General features: G+C 34.8%; 2 protein-coding genes across 2 annotated transcripts; one reads left to right on the forward strand and one right to left on the reverse strand.

The window, feature by feature from the left end:
- The first annotated feature begins 10,531 nt into the window (after window positions 1-10,531).
- Window positions 10,532-11,554, forward strand: LOC110113434 (protein MIZU-KUSSEI 1-like). Its single transcript, XM_020846026.2, has one exon. It carries the CDS (start codon window positions 10,685-10,687, stop codon window positions 11,426-11,428), a length of 744 nt encoding a protein of 247 aa, XP_020701685.1. The 5' UTR covers window positions 10,532-10,684; the 3' UTR covers window positions 11,429-11,554.
- Window positions 11,555-16,761: 5,207 nt separating this feature from the next.
- On the reverse strand, window positions 16,762-17,844 carry LOC110113438 (arginine/serine-rich coiled-coil protein 2-like). The gene is made up of 3 exons (XM_020846030.2): window positions 17,693-17,844; window positions 17,509-17,577; window positions 16,762-17,049 (listed from the first exon to the last, which is right to left on the reverse strand). The coding sequence occupies exons 1-3, from the start codon at window positions 17,750-17,752 to the stop codon at window positions 16,903-16,905; spliced, it is 276 nt and encodes a 91-aa protein (XP_020701689.1). The 5' UTR covers window positions 17,753-17,844; the 3' UTR covers window positions 16,762-16,902.
- Between the last annotated feature and the right edge of the window lie 1,723 nt (window positions 17,845-19,567).

A 19,567-nucleotide genomic window follows, 5' to 3' on the forward strand; every position in this document is an offset into this window, starting at 1 on the left:
TCAATTTTTAACATCAAGTTTCATAATTGGACTATATGCATGCAGCATTTGGATATTGTTTGGCCTTTTAATTAATATCTCAACATTCCTAAATATATTTTTATTACCATATAAAGCAATAATTTTCATTTAATTGTTTGGCCTTTTAATTAATATCTCAACACTCCATCAAATGATCTATATTAAATTTCTTTAAATGTCATTAGGTTCATCTTGTAAAGAAATTTTATTCAACTATCAGTTTACTAAAATTAGAATATCGATGATCCTAAAATATTTAATTATGAAAGTTTCCAATTTAAATATTGTCTCGAGATTTATGCTTGATTAAAAGATTTTTTTGTTTATATATCAATAATAATGCTATTTAAAAAAAAAAATCTTCACAAGATTCATATAATAGCCATCACAACTAATAAAAGTTCTAATTTAAAATATATCGGTAGTCTTTAACCACTTAATTATTGACTTCACTTTATCAAGATTAACATGTTGAAATGTAGACCATAATTAACACTTAGAACATACCATGCATTTTATTCCTCTCTAGTGTCTCCTAGCAAAAGAAATTGTCATATGTTATTATATTTCTACCTTCCCTTTTTCTAGCCAAATAAGTTGGATCTTAATATTATAATACTGGCTGTGAATCGTCGGCACCAATCCGATGTTTTACGCGGTAAGGCGTCGGTAAGTGCGCTGGAAACTTATGGTTTTCCGGCGCATTATATTCGTCGGAAAAAATTTATAAACGCGACCGAAACCGGCGTATGCATTTCCGCCGAATTATCTATGTGTTACGGCGGATTATCTATGTGTTCCGGCGGATTTAGTCCGCCGGTAATAAAGGGTTTTCCTGTAGTGGTAGTAATAATTGAATTTGCTTCATATGAATTAATAAATTTGGCACTTGAATGCGAAATTAAGTTAAACTTAGTCAACTATGTATATAATATGCATAGAAGAATTACAAGATCTGAAGTTGTAATTGAAGGACATTATTTTTATGAGTTTGTTAGATCGTATGAATAATCCTGACAACTCTTTTGTTATTTATGAAGATGAAAAATGGGACAATGAAGATTTACATAGATTATTGAGAGTTTAATATGATAGGAAACAAGAATAAGTATAAAGTGCACATGTTTGATGATTTGTTTAATCAGATATAAGTTATTTTAAAGACAAATTTAAGGTCATGGTATCATTATTTAAGGGAGAGAGAGAAAGATGCGACCAAGTTCAATTTCAATATTAGATGTGAACACTATGAATCTTTAATGTTTCTATTTAAGGTGATGAATGCACTATAAGGATATTCATGGATATGATGAATTGGATGTTCAAGTCTTATTTAGACTTGTTGATGAATATTCATAGATGATATTATTGTATTCAAGGAATGATGATTATCATATCACATTTTTGTGTCTGATGTCAGAGACACTAAGGAGGAACAAGTTGCATCTTAAGTTGTTAAAATATAAATTTTAGTTGATGAGTATTACATAGGATGTTTTGTAAGTCGAAAAGATATTTTTGTTGATCCTCAAAAGGTAAAGGAAGTAACTACATGGACAAAGCCTGCCAATATATCAAAATTTAAAAAAAAAATGGGAGTAAAACAAGCTACTATAAGAAGTTATCCATGTTAACTCAGTTATAAAGAGATGTTCATATATTACAATGTCATTATAATACACTAAAAAGGCAATGTAATTTTAATTGACTATCAAATCTAAAGATAATTTTCAAAACTAGAATGAAGGTTTATCTCTTCTCATAGACATCTATTAGGAATTAAAAATTTCCAAATTTTTAATGATGCATCATATAAGAGATTGGATTATATGTTGAAGTAGTATTATGAGGTGATAACTTGTGCTTCTAAATAGTTAAAAAAACTCATAAAAAGAACTATCTTATACATGATTTAAAGTTAGTTGAAACTATATTTACACTAATGATAAGGATAAATTAATTATATCAAATCAAATGTTAAGTATTAATAGATCATCAAAGCTTGCAGAATATATATCTTCACTAAAAAAGAATTATATTTGAGTCAAAGAATATGCATTGACTTGATCAAAGACTGTAATATAAGAATATGGTATCAATTTTTTTAGTATAAATGTAATTCAAGTAGATGAAGTGGAAGCCTAATGGTATTATAGGATTGTTGATTACAAAAGAACTTGAATTGATTAAGGACATGGAGAACATGGAGCTGGAGATGGAGAATTAGTTGAGATGTATGAATTCCAATTGTCCAAAATGATTATGCAACATATTCAATAGAAGAGAATTCAAAAGTTCTAGAAGATACAAGAAGAGTATATGAAGCTGGTTCAATAATAAAAGTCTGTAAGATATGCATGTAATGAAATTATATGGCATGTCAAGGATCTGAATAATGATATGAACTACAATCATGCATATCATTTTTCTTTATATGTGTCTTGAATTATATGGTTAATTTTATGTGATGTTTTAGGCTTTATACTCCTAACATTTGAAATATATAAATTACTAGTTTTAAGGAGTGATGATCATGTGGAATAACAATCTTAATGATGGTGTATAAATGATGTTTTGGATGTTGATGCCCATTTTTTAAGCATTATTAAATGCATACATTGTAATGTTTTACCCAGAAAATGATCAAAATTATTAGATATTTATTCTTTTAACTTATAATGTATATGTTTCTCTTATCCATTGTATGATATTCTGCGGTGATTTTAATGACTCAATATTTTTTGTGAATATAAATAGAATTAATCATAAATGATCATAGTCTTTAAGGGGAAATAACTGTATCGATAAATGAATGTGATTCATGGTGGTTAATATAAAATAATCGAAAGATATCACCATATCATCACCTGTATAATAATACAATAAAATAAGGGTAAAAGTATAAGGCATCATCATTGTATCACATAGACATCACATAAAATTTTCATTCATGAAATTTATCACAAAATATTCATGAAATTTATCACAAAATCATCAAAGCATATTTCATTGATTGATTAATGTATCAAACATACAAATAAATATATTGAATGAAAATTATTGCTTTATATGGTAAGGAAGCATTAATATACAGTAAAAGTTCCCATCCTAATTTCTCTAAAACACCCATCCTCTCTCACTCGCTCTTTCTCCCAAAAATTACATGATAAGTAAAAAAGATATTGAACCATATTTATTAAAGAGAACAATGTTTTTGGAAAGGGATAGAGAGATAAGGAAAGAGGAGGAAGAGCAAAGCCAAATAAACAACATAAACAACCTTTCACAACAATGAAGCCATACTCATAAAAATTCAAAATAAAATGCATAATAAAATTTACAAAATATACAATAATATGACAAAAATGGTATGAGTCAAATATATGCATGGACATTTTAAATTGCAAGCGTTATAGCAATTTCATGCCATCTCCTGATATAATTCCATTGAAATGGTGGCTTATTGAAAATTGTTATGAAAAAATAATTAGGCTCCTATGTGACCTTGAACCTCAATTTTATCTACTTATGCCCCATATAAGGGTGTAGGTGAGCTAAGTCGGCTCATAATCCAGATCAAACTTAACTCACGAAAGATCTCACCAAACAAGTTTATCGAGCCATGAGCTCAATCTTGATATCAAATTATGACTTTTATATTATACAAGCTCGAGCTTGAACCAACTCCACTCCTTAGTTCAAGAGCCAACATGATTAATTTACATATTAAATTAGGGTTGTGTGATCAAGCCATTGGATTTAGAACATCAAAGAGCTCTACTTATTCTTACACTATGAGTGCATGGATACACTCTCTAATAAGGTCTCATTGCTACACTTGCCAATGATCTTTTGTAGTTGTGCACTCCAACAAATTCCAGACACTTCCTTCTCCATCTAACTTTCTTGTTGGTCCCATCGGTGGCTTCTCCAACAAGCCACCTACTCCAGCAAGCACACATCATTGACTTCTCCAGTGACCACAAGTTGCCAACTTCTCCAACAAGTACCCATCAATGTCTCTCCATTAAGCACACATCATGGATGACTCGAGTCATGAAATTGAGCTCAAGCCCTATGTTTTTTTTAGTGTGGTTTGAATTCAAACTTTTCCCATATGCTCAACTCAAGCTTGAATTTGATTTGTTTGCACCCCAAGCCCAATTTAGTGGGTAGGAGGAAAATAACAAACATAGCCTAGGACTTGAATTATAACACTTTATGAATACTATAAGATCTTAGGCAAAATTCCTATAAGGGATTCCATAAAATTCTTATAACACCTACTTTAAGGCTTCATTTGGGATGACTTTTTACTGCTTCTTAAAGCAATTTCTTAGCACAAAAATTTTAAATTTTATATGAAAATGCATTTTTAAGAACCATGAATAAAACTGTCCCAAACGAAGCCTAAGAAACAATAAAAAAAGTCATCCCAAATGAAATCTAAGGCTTCATTTTGGACAGCTTTCGTATTGTTTTATAAAACAGTTTTTTAGTGCAAAAATTTTTTGAAGTAAAAAACTTTGTACTAGAAAGCTGTTTTAGAAAGCATTGGAAAAACTGTCCCAAATGAAGCCTAAGTACAAATTAAGAACAAATTTATAAGCGTTTAACCATTATTAAAATGACAACAAGCAAAATTAATAAGAGACACCTGCACATCAACTTAAGTAACATGCTTATGAACCTGTATTATTAACCTGTATCTTGTATTAAGTTTTGTAGGCATCTATATATATACCCTAACGTATGTACTGTGGGAAATCTAATTTCTTAATCAAATACCTTTACTATTTGAGTCATCTTTGTTTTTATGGTATCATAGTTGGCTTTCTTTCTCTTCTTGATCTCATAATCCGTCTCTGCGCATTTTCTTGTTTCTCCATCAAATTCCTTAGCCAGATGGAAGGCTCATCTACCTCCGTCGATCAATCTCATCCAGAGAAGGATGAAAGCCTCACAATCCCTGCGGCGCTCAAATTCGTTATCTCGAATATCAAAATCATCGCTCATATGCCTCTATCCTCCGATAATTACTCGGTATGGAGATCACAAATTCTTAAACTCCTCACCACCAATGGATTTGTCTCGTTTCTTTATTTGATTCCTTCCCCTCCCGCTTGCTACACTGTTAGCCGGGACGACAATCAAGAACTCAACCCTAAATATCAAGAATGGGTTCTTATTGATCAAAATCTATCGGCAACAATCTATTCTACGCTCTCCTCGGCGATACTGCCATATGTAATTCATCTTGAATCTACTTCGGATATTTGGGCTACAATTGAACGACGATTGCAATCATCCAACCGATCGCATGTGATACAGTTGAAAAATGAACTGCACAATCTTTAAATGAAAAATCAAACCATGTCTCAATATCTAACGCTGATCAAAACCGTGGTGTACAATATAGCCGCTGCTGGAGCAGTTCTTGATCAAGAGGATATCATTCTCTATACACTCAATGGTCTTCCACCGGCATACAATGCATTCAAAACCTCTATACGCATAATGCTCACTCCGATTGACTTGGACAATCTTTACTCCTTTCTAATCAGTGAAGAGATAAATATTCAAGCTGAAGCTCTGCGAACGGTTTCTTTAGCTGATTCAACCACAGCTTTGTATTCCCATAGGGGCAGAGGAAGAAGTGGTTGTGGAAGAAATTCGGCTCAGCAATCAAGAACGAACTCTTCTTCAATCATTCAATGCCAAATCTGCAGCAAGCGTGGACAACAAATAACTGCTGGCATCGTCTAAATATTACTGTCAATCCTCCGGAACCTCAAACAACATCGTCTTCATCCCGTGCCATGGTCGCTGCGCATGTTTCTTCCAAGACCGATTAGTACCTGGACTCGAGAGCCTCTGCACACCTTACCAAATCGTTAGACAACCTCTCTCAAGCTGGCTCCTACGACGGTTCAAACAATATCACAGTTGGTGATGGCAGATCATTACCTATTGCTCATTCAGGCAACGGTATTCTGCCAACACCACACAGTGCGCTTAAACTCAATCCCCTTCTTCATGTTTCATCATTATCTCACAATTTGTTATCCATTTCTAATCTTATCAAAGACAATAATGTATATGTTTGCTTTGACTCACTTGGTTTTGTCATTAAGGAAAGACGGGTAAAACTCTATTGTCGGGACCAAGTAACAAAGGACTATACCCGGTTCGCACGACAATCGTCTCCCCTGCCCGGATAGCGCTTGCAGCTCAACATCACAATTCTTGTATCTAGCATCATAGATTAGGCCATTCGAATGCCAAAATAATTCGTTTAGTTTCTGTTTCCAATAAACCTTTGCATATCCCTACTAGTAATGTGTTTTTTCTAGCTGTACATGTTCAAAATGTTACAAACTCAAGTTTTCTAAATCATCTGAAAGAGCTTGCTTTCCTTTAGCCATGATTCATACTGACGCGTGGGGGCCATCCCCAGTACCTTCACATCAAGGTTTTTTATATTATGTGGTTTTTATCGATGATTTCTCGCGTTTTACATGGGTTTTTCCCATGCGACATAAATCTGAAGTTTTTCAATTTTTTCTTGATTTCAAACGATTTGTTGAAAAACAAACAAACATTAAAATTAAATGTCTACGATCAGATGGAGGCACTGAATATGTGAATTCTAAATTCAAAAATTTCTTCAATCAGTATGGAATTCAACACCAAACATCATGCCCGTATACACCTGAACAAAACGGGTTGGCAGAGCGCAAGCATAGGCATTTAATAGAAACCACTCGTACTCTTCTCAATAGCTCCTCTCTTCCTCATTCTTTTTGGCCCAATGCTGTCCTTACAGCCTCATATCTTATCAATCGTCTTCCGTCTTCTGCAACTCAATTTTCCTCTCCTCTGTACCTTATGTTTCACAAAATACCTGACTACTCTTTTCTCAAAGTCTTTGGATGCGCCTGTTATCCTTGGATTCCTCCCAAACAACGCCACAAGCTAGAATCTCGTGCTAGACCTTGTGCACTTCTCGGGTACTCAAGTATTTCAAAAGGTTACAAGTGTCTTGATTACACAACCAACAAAATATTTGTTTCAAGGCATGTAATCTTTGATGAAACCAAATTTCCTTTTTCTCAGCACCCCAGTTCTCAAGATTCACAACATATCACCCCACTTCCAGCACAACTCCTGGTACCTCATCTCAATAACTCTACTGTGACTACCCCTGTTCCACCTACAGCTCCCATTCCTTCTCCCTCTCAGTTCTCAACTCAGCAGGTCTTAGATCAACCAAACTCCAATCAATATGTCATACTAAATTCTACTACCGACATCTCATCCTCTCCATCTATCTTTATTACCACTCAACCACCTGCAGCTAATCTGAAGGGTCATCACATAACTATAAGACTTAAAACAGGTTCTCTCAAACCTATCCAGAAACTGAACCTGCTTCACATTCAACAACAACCCACTCTCTCTACTCCACCCGAACCACACAACTACCAGGAAGCCAGCAAACATTATCACTGGCGCCAAGCAATGTCAGATGAATTTCATGCTCTACAACGCCAAGGAACATGGAAACTGGTACCAAAACCTCCAGACACCTTAATACTTGGCAGCCGATGGACGTTTCGAACAAAGCATAACTCTGATGGCACCATTTCATGGTTTAAGGCCAGATTAGTTGCCCAAGGAAATAATTAGCAATATGGCATCAATTACCTCAGACTTTTAGCCCGGTTACTAAATTTCCTACCATACAAACTCTCCTCACGATAGCTCTCAACAACAAATGGCCGGTACAAAAAATGGATGTACCGAATGCCTTTCTCAATGGCAATCTCAATGAAATCATCTATATGAGACAACCCAAGGGATTCGAGGATGATACTCATCTTGATCATGTTTGTAAACTTCAAAAAGCAATCTACGGCCTAAAACAAGCACCCAGGCTGTGGTTCACTACATTTTCCAAATTTCTTCATACTATTGCTTTTGTACCATGGAAAGCTGACTCATCGCTATTCGTTTTGCACCAAGATCAGATGGATGCTTACTTAGCCATCTATGTGGATGACATACTACTAACTGGCAACAATTCTACCATGTTAGATAAAATCATTTCTCAGCTGCATACTTGATTTTCCATGAAACATCTCAGACTGGCTAATAGCTTCCTTGGGGTTCTAACTACCGATTTTTATCTCAATCCAATTATGTTGATTCTATTCTTAAACTTATAGGCATGAATCACAGTAAAGCTCAGTCCAACCCATCGTGCACCAAGACTCCTAATCCTCTTCCAGAAACAAAACTACCGGTTGATCCTAAGCTATACAGACAAATAACTGGATCTCTGCAATACTTAACTCTAACAAGGCCAAATATATCCTTTGCAGTCAATCTATTATGTCAAAACATGCACAATCCCTCCTCTCATAATTTCTATATGATATATCGTCTACTAAGATATATCTCTGGTACACTATCATACGGTCTTCCCGTTTTGCAGGGATCACTGAAACTTACCTCATTATCCGATGCGGATTTGGTAGGCGACAAGGACACCAGAAAATTAACCTCAGGGTACTGCACATTCTTGGGCAATACATTGATTTCCTGGAGTGTAAAGAAGCAACACACAGTTGCTAGATCTTCAACTGAAGCAGAGTACAGGGCCATAGCATCCTCCCTCACCGACATTATCTTGCTCCGAAGAGTACTACTCAACTTTAACATTCCACTTCAAGCACCTACAAATCTACATTGAGACAGCATGTCTGCCATAGCCCTTGCTAACAATCCAGTATTTCACGTACGGACGAAGCACATTGAAATCGACCATCACTTCATTCGCGATCACATTCTGTCGCAAACTGTCAACATCCTACATGTTTCTACCAAGGATCAATTAGCTGATATCTTCACCAAACCACTCTCGACAACCAGATTTCATCTTCTTCGTGACAAGCTCACTGTCGGTGTCCCTCCATTAGCTTGCGGGGGTATAATAAGAGACACATGTACAACAACTTAAGTAACCTGCTTATGAACCTGTATTATTAACATGTATATTGTATTAAGTTCTGTAGGCATCTATATATATGCCCCAACATATGTACTGTGGGACATCTAATTTAATTCTTAATCAAATACCTTTACTATTTGAGTCATCTTTGTTTTCAGAAATAAGCTTGAGCTTATACGGTATTTCTTTCACCTTGAGGGGAGGGTTCAACTCCCATTTTGAATGACCTTAAAAAGAAAATCACATAAAATTATATATATCTCAATCTAACTATAACGTCCGCAAAATTGACAAAAAATTGTGCAAAAACGATAAGTATAGCCTATATTCTACCTAAAGATTCATACAATTAATAGTAATGTGCAATGTTATTAGAAATTTCATGAAAAATATCTTTTATCAATGATTTCTTTCTCAAGATTTGCATACATACTACTCTCATATTTTTATATAAATATCATATAAATTTCTATATTCATTTAAAAAACATTATAACATTATAAAAAAATTGCTAATTTTCGGTGAAAATAAATCCGTCGGAAATTTCGATGGATTTCCAACATAATTTTAAATTTTCTAAAAAATAATTATTCATTTTGTTAAAATTAAATTAAATATTATTAAACTAAATAATTAAAAAGTTTTATTAATAATGATTATGTTAATTTAACTAAATAAAATAAATTATTAGTTAATCTAATAGCCTATTGTTAAATAGATTAAATAATCTGAACATACTATGTATTAAAATTAATTATTAAGAAAGTATAATTATTTAAAATTAAAAAAAATGCAACTAATCATGACATTGATGCATACTTCTCATTGGATGAGTGATTTATTGGTGGGCGTGTTTGAACCCCGCGTAACACAGTTCGCAGAGCGTGGTTTCATGGCCCGCGGAAGTCAAGGCAGTTTCACGGGCATGCTCGAGCTAAATAAATTTTTTTATTTTAATAATTTCGCCAGAAAATCGAAAAAATTCGGAAATTTTTCTGACAGTGTTTATTTTTCGATGCATGAATTATAAGTCCAAAAATCCTCGAAATATTATAATTTTTTTGACGAATTTAGTCATTCTCAATGAAAATGGCTGTCGGAAAAAAAAAAACATTTTTCATGTAGCCCAGAAATCCACTCACCCCTTTGCTTGGTATGAGGCTCTGAATATATATAGCCCTTCCTATCTTGACTATAAATTTAAAAACTTTGACTATCAATATATATATATATATATATATATATATATTATATATATGAATTTATATTAAATGATTAATACCCCAAAAAAAAAAAGTCCGGAACTTTTGAGGGCCGATCTAGCTGTCTCCAATGCCCTTAAAAGGGAGAAAAAAGGCCCGCGGGCAACGCCGCGCCATCACTTAAGGATCCTCCTCTTCACCGTCCATATTCCCCTTTTCAAACAGCTTCTCTCTCTCTCTCTCTCTCTCTCTCTCTCTCTCTCCTACTGCGTCTTTGATCCCTTCCTACCTCTCTCTCTCTCTCTCTCTCCTACTGAGTCTTTGATCCCTTCCTACCTTCCTCTTCCGACGACGTGCGCACAACGCATTAACCCGCACAAAGCTAAGCTTCGTATACACATACGTTCAATTCAACAACCCCTAACGTCCTCCGCCGCCCATCTTCCACATGACAAAGCCGCCGCCGCCGCCGCCGCCTCCCATTCCTCCAAAACCTGCCGGAAGCTCCACAAGCCCTACCGTCGCCTCCCCCACCACCATCCTCCAACCCCCTTCGCACCGCAAGCGCGGCCCCAATCCCTCCAAAGTCTTCCGCGTCTTTCGCTCCGTCTTCCGCACTTTCCCCATCATCAGCCCCGCCTGCGGCTTCCACTCCCCCATCCCCCGATCCGCCCCCAGCGCCCACCACGACGGCCACATCCACGGCGCCACCCGCACCACCGGCACTCTCTTCGGCTACCGCAAGGCCCGCATCTCCATCGCCATCCAAGAGAACTCCCGTAGCATCCCCATTCTGGTCCTCGAGCTCGCGGTCCAGACCGCCCGGTTCATGCAGGATATGGGGACCGGGCTGCTGCGCGTGGCGCTCGAATGCGAGAAAAAACCGGGGGACCGCGTCCGGCTATTAGAAGAGAAGATTTGGTCCGCATTCATAAACGGGCGGAGGATCGGCTATGCGCAGCGGCGCGAACCGAACCAATCGGATCTCCACGTTCTGCAGCTTCTCCACGCGGTGTCGATGGGCGCCGGGGTTCTTCCGCCGCACCTCGCCGACGCAAATGACGGCGAGCTTGCGTATATGCGGGCTCATTTTGACCGCGTTGTTGGCAGCAAGGATTCGGAGACTTTCTACATGCTTAATCCGGAGACTAACAGCGGCCCCGAGCTCAGTATTTTCTTCGTGAGGATCTGAAGACTGCCGAGCTTTTCTTCGCATGGCGGACTAGCTATGAGTTAAGTTATTCGATCAATAACTGTTCGTAGCTTAGTAAAAATGAGTTGTAAAGGGTAAAAATTCATATACTATTTGTTGTTGTTATCCTGTTTGATTTTTGTTTGTTTGGTGGTATTTTTATGTGCTAATTAATCTCTGTTTCTTTTGAGTAAAACATTCAATAAAAAAACTATTTTCAATGCAAAATTTTTGTTTTTTTCTTGGATGTAACAGTAGCAGGTATTATGAATGGCTCTTATTTTGTGCAAATGGAGAAGATTCTTCCAAAGTCAAAAACGCAATAAAAAAAGGATTTTTCTCTTACCAACCCACATGCTCGTATGCCGCCAGACATAAAATTGATGCTTTTTTTTTTAATGAGCCTCACAGGATTGGATGAGTGCCTTCAAATCTGACAAAAAGTTTTGATTTTTATTTATGAATAAAATAATGTGTAGGATTAATTAAATTTATAGGTTAAAAAATATAGAAAAATACAATTTTTAATGTATTACGTCGTTTGGCTTAAGAAAGAGTTCATTCATAGGTATATCATCACTTCCACCAAAAAAAATTTGTGATGTGTGAGAGTCTCAGCATGGAAGGAGAAAAGCTGAAGAAGAAGAAAGAAAAAGAATGCTACATCAAGAATGCATCAAGCTTGAGCCTTTAAAGGAAGACCATTCACAACTGAAATGTATAACATCATATGTCGTCAGCCATTCGATCCATTTGTACCACAAATCGTACGCCAAAGTTCGGCAGGTGAATAGTGTGATGCCAATTTTAATATCGCACTATTCAACTACACAAAAAAAAGGCTACAGGATTTATCGAAGAAGATCACGTAAGAGGAGAAAAGCGTGGGAAAGAGGAGAAATGGTTATCTTAGCAGGAAGCGCGCGAAAGAAGGGAGAAAATGTTGCTCGATTGGAGATGAATTACTGCATTTTAAAATTTTGTTGTGTTTTGGAGTGAAAAATGAATTTTTCGGTTGCAGTTGCCCTAATGGCAAGGGAATTGTGAATAAAACTTTTTATCTATTTAGTATGTATCTCTACAAAATATTCATATCAAAAGATGCTCTCATTTACCTCGCTACCACTAAGTGCTGCCTCTGGTTCTACTATCTTCATAGATATGTATTCTCCAACTTTTGTAAAATCCACACTACCTAGGACTCTTGAATCTCCACCTCCATACATGTAGATCTACATCATCGGAGCCATCTTCATATGCCCAAGTCAAACCTACATGATCATCTCCATAGCATCGCCACATCATCATTTCCATCCCATTCGCGGCTATCAAATCTCCACATCATAGATTCATCAATGTCATCAAACTCAACTCAATATTGGCCTCATTCAGTTTGCCATATCTCACCATCATCCCAAGCGCCGCCTCCCATCATTTGCGGCTAATTTGCCAGCTCAGTTGGCCACAGTTTTCACTGCAAGGAGCTGAGATCCGCTTCCTCCAAGGCCAAATGTGTCTCTGTCCAGTTCCCAAAGCCCATCACCTTCACCTTCATGTTCGATCTCGAGCCTGATGCACACAGATTTTGATAGAGTTTAATATTTTTTCTTTCTTATGTGTTTGCTCAATCTTGAGGATAACTTCATTATCAAGGAGTCTGGAATGTTGGAAGATTAAAATGTACTAATGGGACAATTAATGAGCAATTTGGATGTTATTTTCAGTTGGAGTTGTCTCGAATTTGGCTGGATTCTTGTTTGTTCATATCTTTGACCGTCGTACTCTTCTATTAAGCATCTCCCCTTCAAATTATGAGTTATGGGCATTCTACAATAGTTCAAATCCCTTGCCCCCTTACTATAAGGAGATATAGGCAAGCTATATCTGCCTAATTATCCATTTTATTGCAATATTATTACTATTTTTCTCTATTTTCTATATATTTCTATAAAATGTTCATATAATAGTAATTTATATAAGAGTTGGAAGCAATAAAGGTCAATACAATAATTGAAATCATGAAATGAACCAAAACTTTTATTATAAAAGAAGCCATTTGAAAGAATCAATAAGAACCATCAAACAACCAACAAGAAAAGTCATTGCAAACAAAATAAAATTAGAAGGGTCATATCAAATAAATAAATTCATATCATTAAATTAAAGTAAATATAAATTCAAATAAATCGACCAACCATAAAAAAAGTATATTTATATGGTGATAACATTTATAAATCTTGAATTGGGGTTTTTTTAATCATTATAACAGATGAATATAGAGAGATTAAATGTAATAAAATTAATAAGTTTGCTAGTTTAGGAATCTTCACATAAAAAATAATACTATTTTTAGCTCCCCAAATGTGGCAGACTAGAAGATTGATGGAAAACAAGTATAAAAATGTGGCTGAAAAGGAGGAAAAGGAGGAAAAGGAGGAAAAGTGAGGAGATGGGGTCTAAAGTGGCAAGATGCTATGGAACATATTGAAATTCTAATAAACTTAAAAGAAAAGGAGTTCAGGAGTAGCCATAAGCTAATGGAAAGTGTAGTAGCATAGGGTGCCTCTAAAAGTAGAGAAACTATTCTGTGTAGTCACCGGACAGTCCGGAGGTAAATCAAAGCGCGACACATCACCCAAGACACAGCACTGATACATAGTAAAAAAGTGACGTTGCACACTCTGATTTGCCTCCGAATATCGTCCGGTGACCGCACTGAATAAATTTTTTTTAAAAGTAAGGACACACACGAGTTAAGGCAATATCTCATCTTAGACACTATCTAATAAAAAGAACCCAATCCACATTCTTTAAATTAGTAAGAAGAAACTTAATGGCAAACACATAACATCAAAGAATAGAATCATGATGATCAAAATTGATGAAATATTGTTAATTATTTTATAGATGTTAAGGAATTCAAGCCCAACATGCATGAAGGATAGCCAAATTCATATCAGTGTTTTTAAAATATAAATATTCAGTAATATTGCCACCAAAAAGTTTAAGCATATTATGCCCATAAACCCATATGTTAATGAATGGTCAAAGAGAGATCTCATTATTAATGATATATTTTTGTTTTTTGTTTTTTATAAGTGAAATTAAATAGCTCTGATTATTATTTATTAAAATATTAAAAAAAATAATATTCTAATTTAGATTCAGAGCAGAGTTACTCATCCTAATTAGAGGGATTCAGTCACTCATCCTCAATATCACTCACTCAACCCTAAATAATCTGAAAAAGCATGATAAATCAGCATTCTCTAGCTTACTCACCCATGACAACTTTATGTATGTACTCATTAAAATTATGCAATCATGTCCATGTGCATGTAACAACTATGCCATGTACCTTTTTAAGGGTTTTTTTTTTTTTTTTTTTTTTTTTTTTTTTTTTTTTTTTTTATGATGTTGAAATAGATGTGGCTATTATTAGTAGAACTCAAGTTGGATGGTTGAAGTGGAGGAATGTATTATGTATATTGTATTTTATAAGATTGTTGTAAGATTTGTAATGTTTTATGGCACAGAATGCTGGCCATTAAAAGAAAAAGGAAATAATATAATTAAGTGTTGCAGAGATAAATGCTCAAGAGGATGAGTGGCTCTACTCTTAGAGATAGAATGTGAGAGGAGCATATATTTGAAAATATTGGAGTAACTCCAATGGCAGATAAGAGGAGAGAGTCAATCTTAAATGATTTTGATCACATAAAGCGTCTGCCTTCTGATGAACCGATTAGAAGAGTAAATGTATTAAATTTAACCTATATTAAAAGAGAAAGAGATAGACTTAACAATACTTAATTAAAAAATATTAAAAATTATCCTTTTTATTACATTTAAATAAAATTTTAACTCTTAACATGACATAACGAAGAAAAAAAAATTCATATAACCTACCCCACATAATGAGATAAAGATTTTATGTTGCTATTAATTTTGTGAGACTTAGATATAACTTCCCCTATAGCCCTCAAAGTCCTATAAAAATAAAACTACTTTTATGATAATTATTTAATAATTTAAATATTTTATCCTGCATATAAAATATTCAAAGCTTCTCTCTAGAGTTTCATCTTCCTATTTCTATCTCTTTCCTTTTTTCTTTCTTCTTCTCCCATCATTTCTTCTCTTTTTTAGTTTTTTCTGCTTTAATTTTGAGCCTTACTAGTAAAGTTTAAATCTCATCCACAGATAAATTTGAAGTACAAAGCTATCCCATGAAAAATAAATTAGTAATAAGAAAATGCTTGAGCAGCTAGATAGAAACGGTAAAAGATAAAGATTTTAGAGAGACAGAGAGAGAAACATGCACACATCAATCAAATATATCACAAGCAACTATTAAAGAGCTCCATTAGTTGCAGCACATTTACACCCCTATGTTACTAGCGATTAATAGGGGTGTCAATTCGGGTCAGCGGGTCGGATTCGGGTTGAACCTGAAACTGTTCGGGTCAACCCGAACCCGACCCATTTTTAAAAACGGGTCAGGTTTCTGAACCCGAACCCGACCCAATTCAGGTCAACCCAACCCGACACGAATGACCCGAAGTTGACCTAAAATTGCTAATTTTCGGATCAAAATTCAGTCAATATTCAATTTTCGGGTCAAAATCGGATCAAAACGGGTCAATCTCGGGTTTTCGGGTCAAATATGAGTTTTCGTGTCACTTTCGGGTCAATTTCGGGTTGCTGGGTCAACCCAAAACCGACCCGATTTTTAAAACGAGTTGATTTGTTCAACCCGAACCCGACCCGTTTCAGGTTGACCCGAACCCGAATTTTTCCGAGTCGGGTTCGGGTCGTGTCAAAAATTAACACCCCTAGCGATTAAGGCTTCGTTTGAGACGGCTTTCTTACTGCTTCTTAAGGAAAATTTTTAATTAAAATTTTTAATTTTTATACTTGAAAGCTGCTTCAAGAAGCAATAAAAAATTCATCCCAAACACAACATAACTTCATGCGTTGAGAACCTAAAAGAACTGCATAATTGAAACCCATGAGTTTAACCACTACCGTAGTTAATATGTAAATTATAATTTAAAAAAGAAAAATTTACATACATATCACTTTATACCATCCTATTTACATTTCTAACACCTAAAACTTTAATATTACATACATACCACTCATATATTTCTTTTATATCACTCATATATTTCATTTCTACCACTCATATTTGATATGAAAATAAATTATGGGTGGTATTTATGTAATATTAAAGTTTTAGATATTAAATATATAAATAGAGTAGTATGTATGTAAATCTGTACTAACGAGAAATCATTTGAGCATTCACACAAGCAAAATCAGACCAGCAGTGGAAATATAACATAAAAACTTCAAAAAGAGTCGCGAACATTCAGCTTTAAATTCACTGCAAAAGATTACAGAACAATCAAATCCATTTTTCAGTAGTAAATTTCTGGTTCGAAAACAGAATAAGAAGAAGAGGATGACAATTACAGACCAAGACCAACTGTGCGGCCATCTCTGCGTCGCAGACCGGCAGTGTACTGCTTCTCCAAATCTGTCTGCAGCTCCTTCTGCTTCTCCACATCCTTCTCGTCGGGCTTCCGCTCTTGAGGAATTGCCTCTCCCTTCACACCCTACAATTGGCCATACGTACCAAGGCAACCTCAGACTCTAAAACAAGTGTTAGTAAATTGGTCGATTTCAATGGCAATTCTACATAGTATTTAAGAAACAAGCAAATAAGATGTGTCAACAATGAATGCTGAGTTCGGGACAGCTTTTTTACTGTTTCTTGAAGCAGAATTTCTAATACAAATTTTTTAATTTTTATACTAAAAAGCTGCTTCAAGAAGCAGTAAAAAAGCCATCGCAAACGAAGCCTGAATGTTGAGTTCACCCTTTCTATATGGTATCTAAAATCTTTTGAACAGCTTGATTCAGGCTTCGTTTGAGACGGCTTTCTTGATGCTTCTTAAAGCAGTTTTTTAGTATAAAAATTTCAATTTTTATACTAAAAAGCTGCTTTAAGAAGCATAAAAAAAGCCGTCCCAAACGAATCCTCAAACTAAAAATAGAAGGGTACTAAAAATTACCATGAGCTTGTTGAACTTTTCCTGGCGTTCTCGATCAGCAAAGAGTTGAAAATCCCATCGATTGCCGGACTAAGAACATCAATGAAAATAAAAAGTAGAGAGTGGTGCAGTGTAGAAAATCAGAATTTCTTTTATCTTTTACATGTTATAAATAAGCAGCTGCAATGTATATCTGGAAGCCTACCTCCTCGGAACTGTTCTTCTTGCCGCCCCAAAGAAGTTTTTTCTTCTGGTCAGTTGACATGAAACCAGTCCCCACGAGATTCCTATTTACTGCAAAAGAGTGCAGGTAGCGTAGCTATCCCATTAAATGGGGAAGAAAATGAAAATGGAACATTACATCCAAAATCTGGGAATAGAATAGCCAGAGAGAGTCGAGTTTCAAACATTAACGGTAAAAATGTAAAATCATGAAACTGTAAAAGCGGAATTACAAGGAGTTTTTTTGTAAAAGGCAGGTATTTATGAGAATGGCGAGTGTGGAATGAATAAGTTACTTGTTGCTGAACCAATAAAAAGTTGGAAGAATGCAAACTTGAAAGGGAAAACTAGATTATTCCTTGAGATATAGATGGTATTTCTAAGTTGCAACATACTTTTCAAAAGCCTCAACTGTGGTACCCTTATATAAAATGTATTCATAAAGATTCTTCCATCGACAGTGTCATTCGTTGAAATACAATGATAATTCAAAAGGAAATTATATTAAACTTAAATGAATTTCAGCTCAATTCATATTAATTCATTAGATTAATCAAGCGCTTAATTAAATTTTGAACTTTATCATGATATATACATCGATATTATATTCTCCCATGAAAAAAAATTACAAAAGGCTTTAATTCTTATACCATTTTTAGAGAAAATCAAGATGAAATCTAAAGGAGATATTTGACTTTACATGCCTCATAATCATGTAATTGGATAAATATGCATGTTATTTATTTTCGTAAGAAATTATGTCTAAAAGTTACTCTCAGACCAAAAGGCACCTTCAATGAAGTAATATAAATGTATATCCTAAGTACTATGCTGAATTGGAAGATATTAGCTTTATCAATATTAAGTATCAGAACACTTACCTAAGACGCATAAGGGAAAATTCAATTATGTTGTGTTATAGCTGATTATATCATATTATATCAAAGTTACTGTTCGTTGTATTATAGATAGTTATTGTACTTTCTTGTATCAAAGTTATAATCTACTGTGTTAAAACTATTGTAATTGCACTCCATTGAATTTAAGTTATACATATTTATGTTATAATTATTCTCATCATATTTTAATTATTATAGTATATTGTGTTAAAGCATATTCAAAGTCCCTTCAAACCATTTTTGAATAAAGTTCGAATATGGCTCAAACATGGTTCAAATCTCACTTGAACGTGTTCAAATTTTGATCGAACCTTATTCGAACATGATTCAATTCTCTCATGAGGCGCATACAACAAAATTGACAACACTTAAATACATTAAATAGAATCAAGGAATAACATTTATGACTAAATTATACCAACGGGTACTTTACAGGTTATTACAAACTCAGAAGTTAGCCTTTTACATTAAGTACAATACATCAAATAATATTATACTTATGACAACAAGGTGTTACATTTATGAAAGCATTGGTTGAAGCCTAAATCAAATAACTTCACGTGCCCATCCAACAAACGAAAGATTTGTGCTAAAAAAATTCTTCGTTATGTAAGTCTAAATACAGCCATCACCCATTCTAATACGAGAAGCCCTATATACAATATGTCAATATATCAAGCAGACATAAGAAAAATCCTAGGTTTAAAATGAACCATGTTTGAACTTGGTTAGATTCATATTCGAACATGGCTCGATCTTCGTTAGAATGTAGTTTTAACCTCATCCGAACGCGACTTGAACCTCATTTGAATGGGGTTCGAACCTTGTTCAAACATGGCTCGTTCAATCTCCTATGCGGTTTGAAATTCTTATATACATAAGCATACTCATGTAAATAGGTTGAAGTTAAAAGTTATAAAGGCAAAAATAAAGATTCTCGAGAATATATATATATATAT

The sequence above is a fragment of the Dendrobium catenatum genome, unplaced genomic scaffold (assembly GCF_001605985.2).
Source record: "Dendrobium catenatum unplaced genomic scaffold, ASM160598v2 fragScaff_scaffold_156, whole genome shotgun sequence".
Lineage (NCBI taxonomy): Eukaryota > Viridiplantae > Streptophyta > Magnoliopsida > Asparagales > Orchidaceae > Dendrobium > Dendrobium catenatum.

Coding starts and splice junctions, on each gene's coding strand:
- LOC110113434 (XM_020846026.2), top strand. CDS start 10,685: ATGACAAAGCCGCCGCCGCCGCCGCCGCCTCCCATTCCTCCAAAACCT.
- LOC110113438 (XM_020846030.2), bottom strand. CDS start 17,752: ATGTCAACTGACCAGAAGAAAAAACTTCTTTGGGGCGGCAAGAAGAAC. Junction 17,578..17,692: donor AGAAGAACAGTTCCGAGGAG/GTAGGCTTCCAG, acceptor TGATGTTCTTAG/TCCGGCAATCGATGGGATTT. Junction 17,050..17,508: donor AAAAGTTCAACAAGCTCATG/GTAATTTTTAGT, acceptor GGCCAATTGTAG/GGTGTGAAGGGAGAGGCAAT.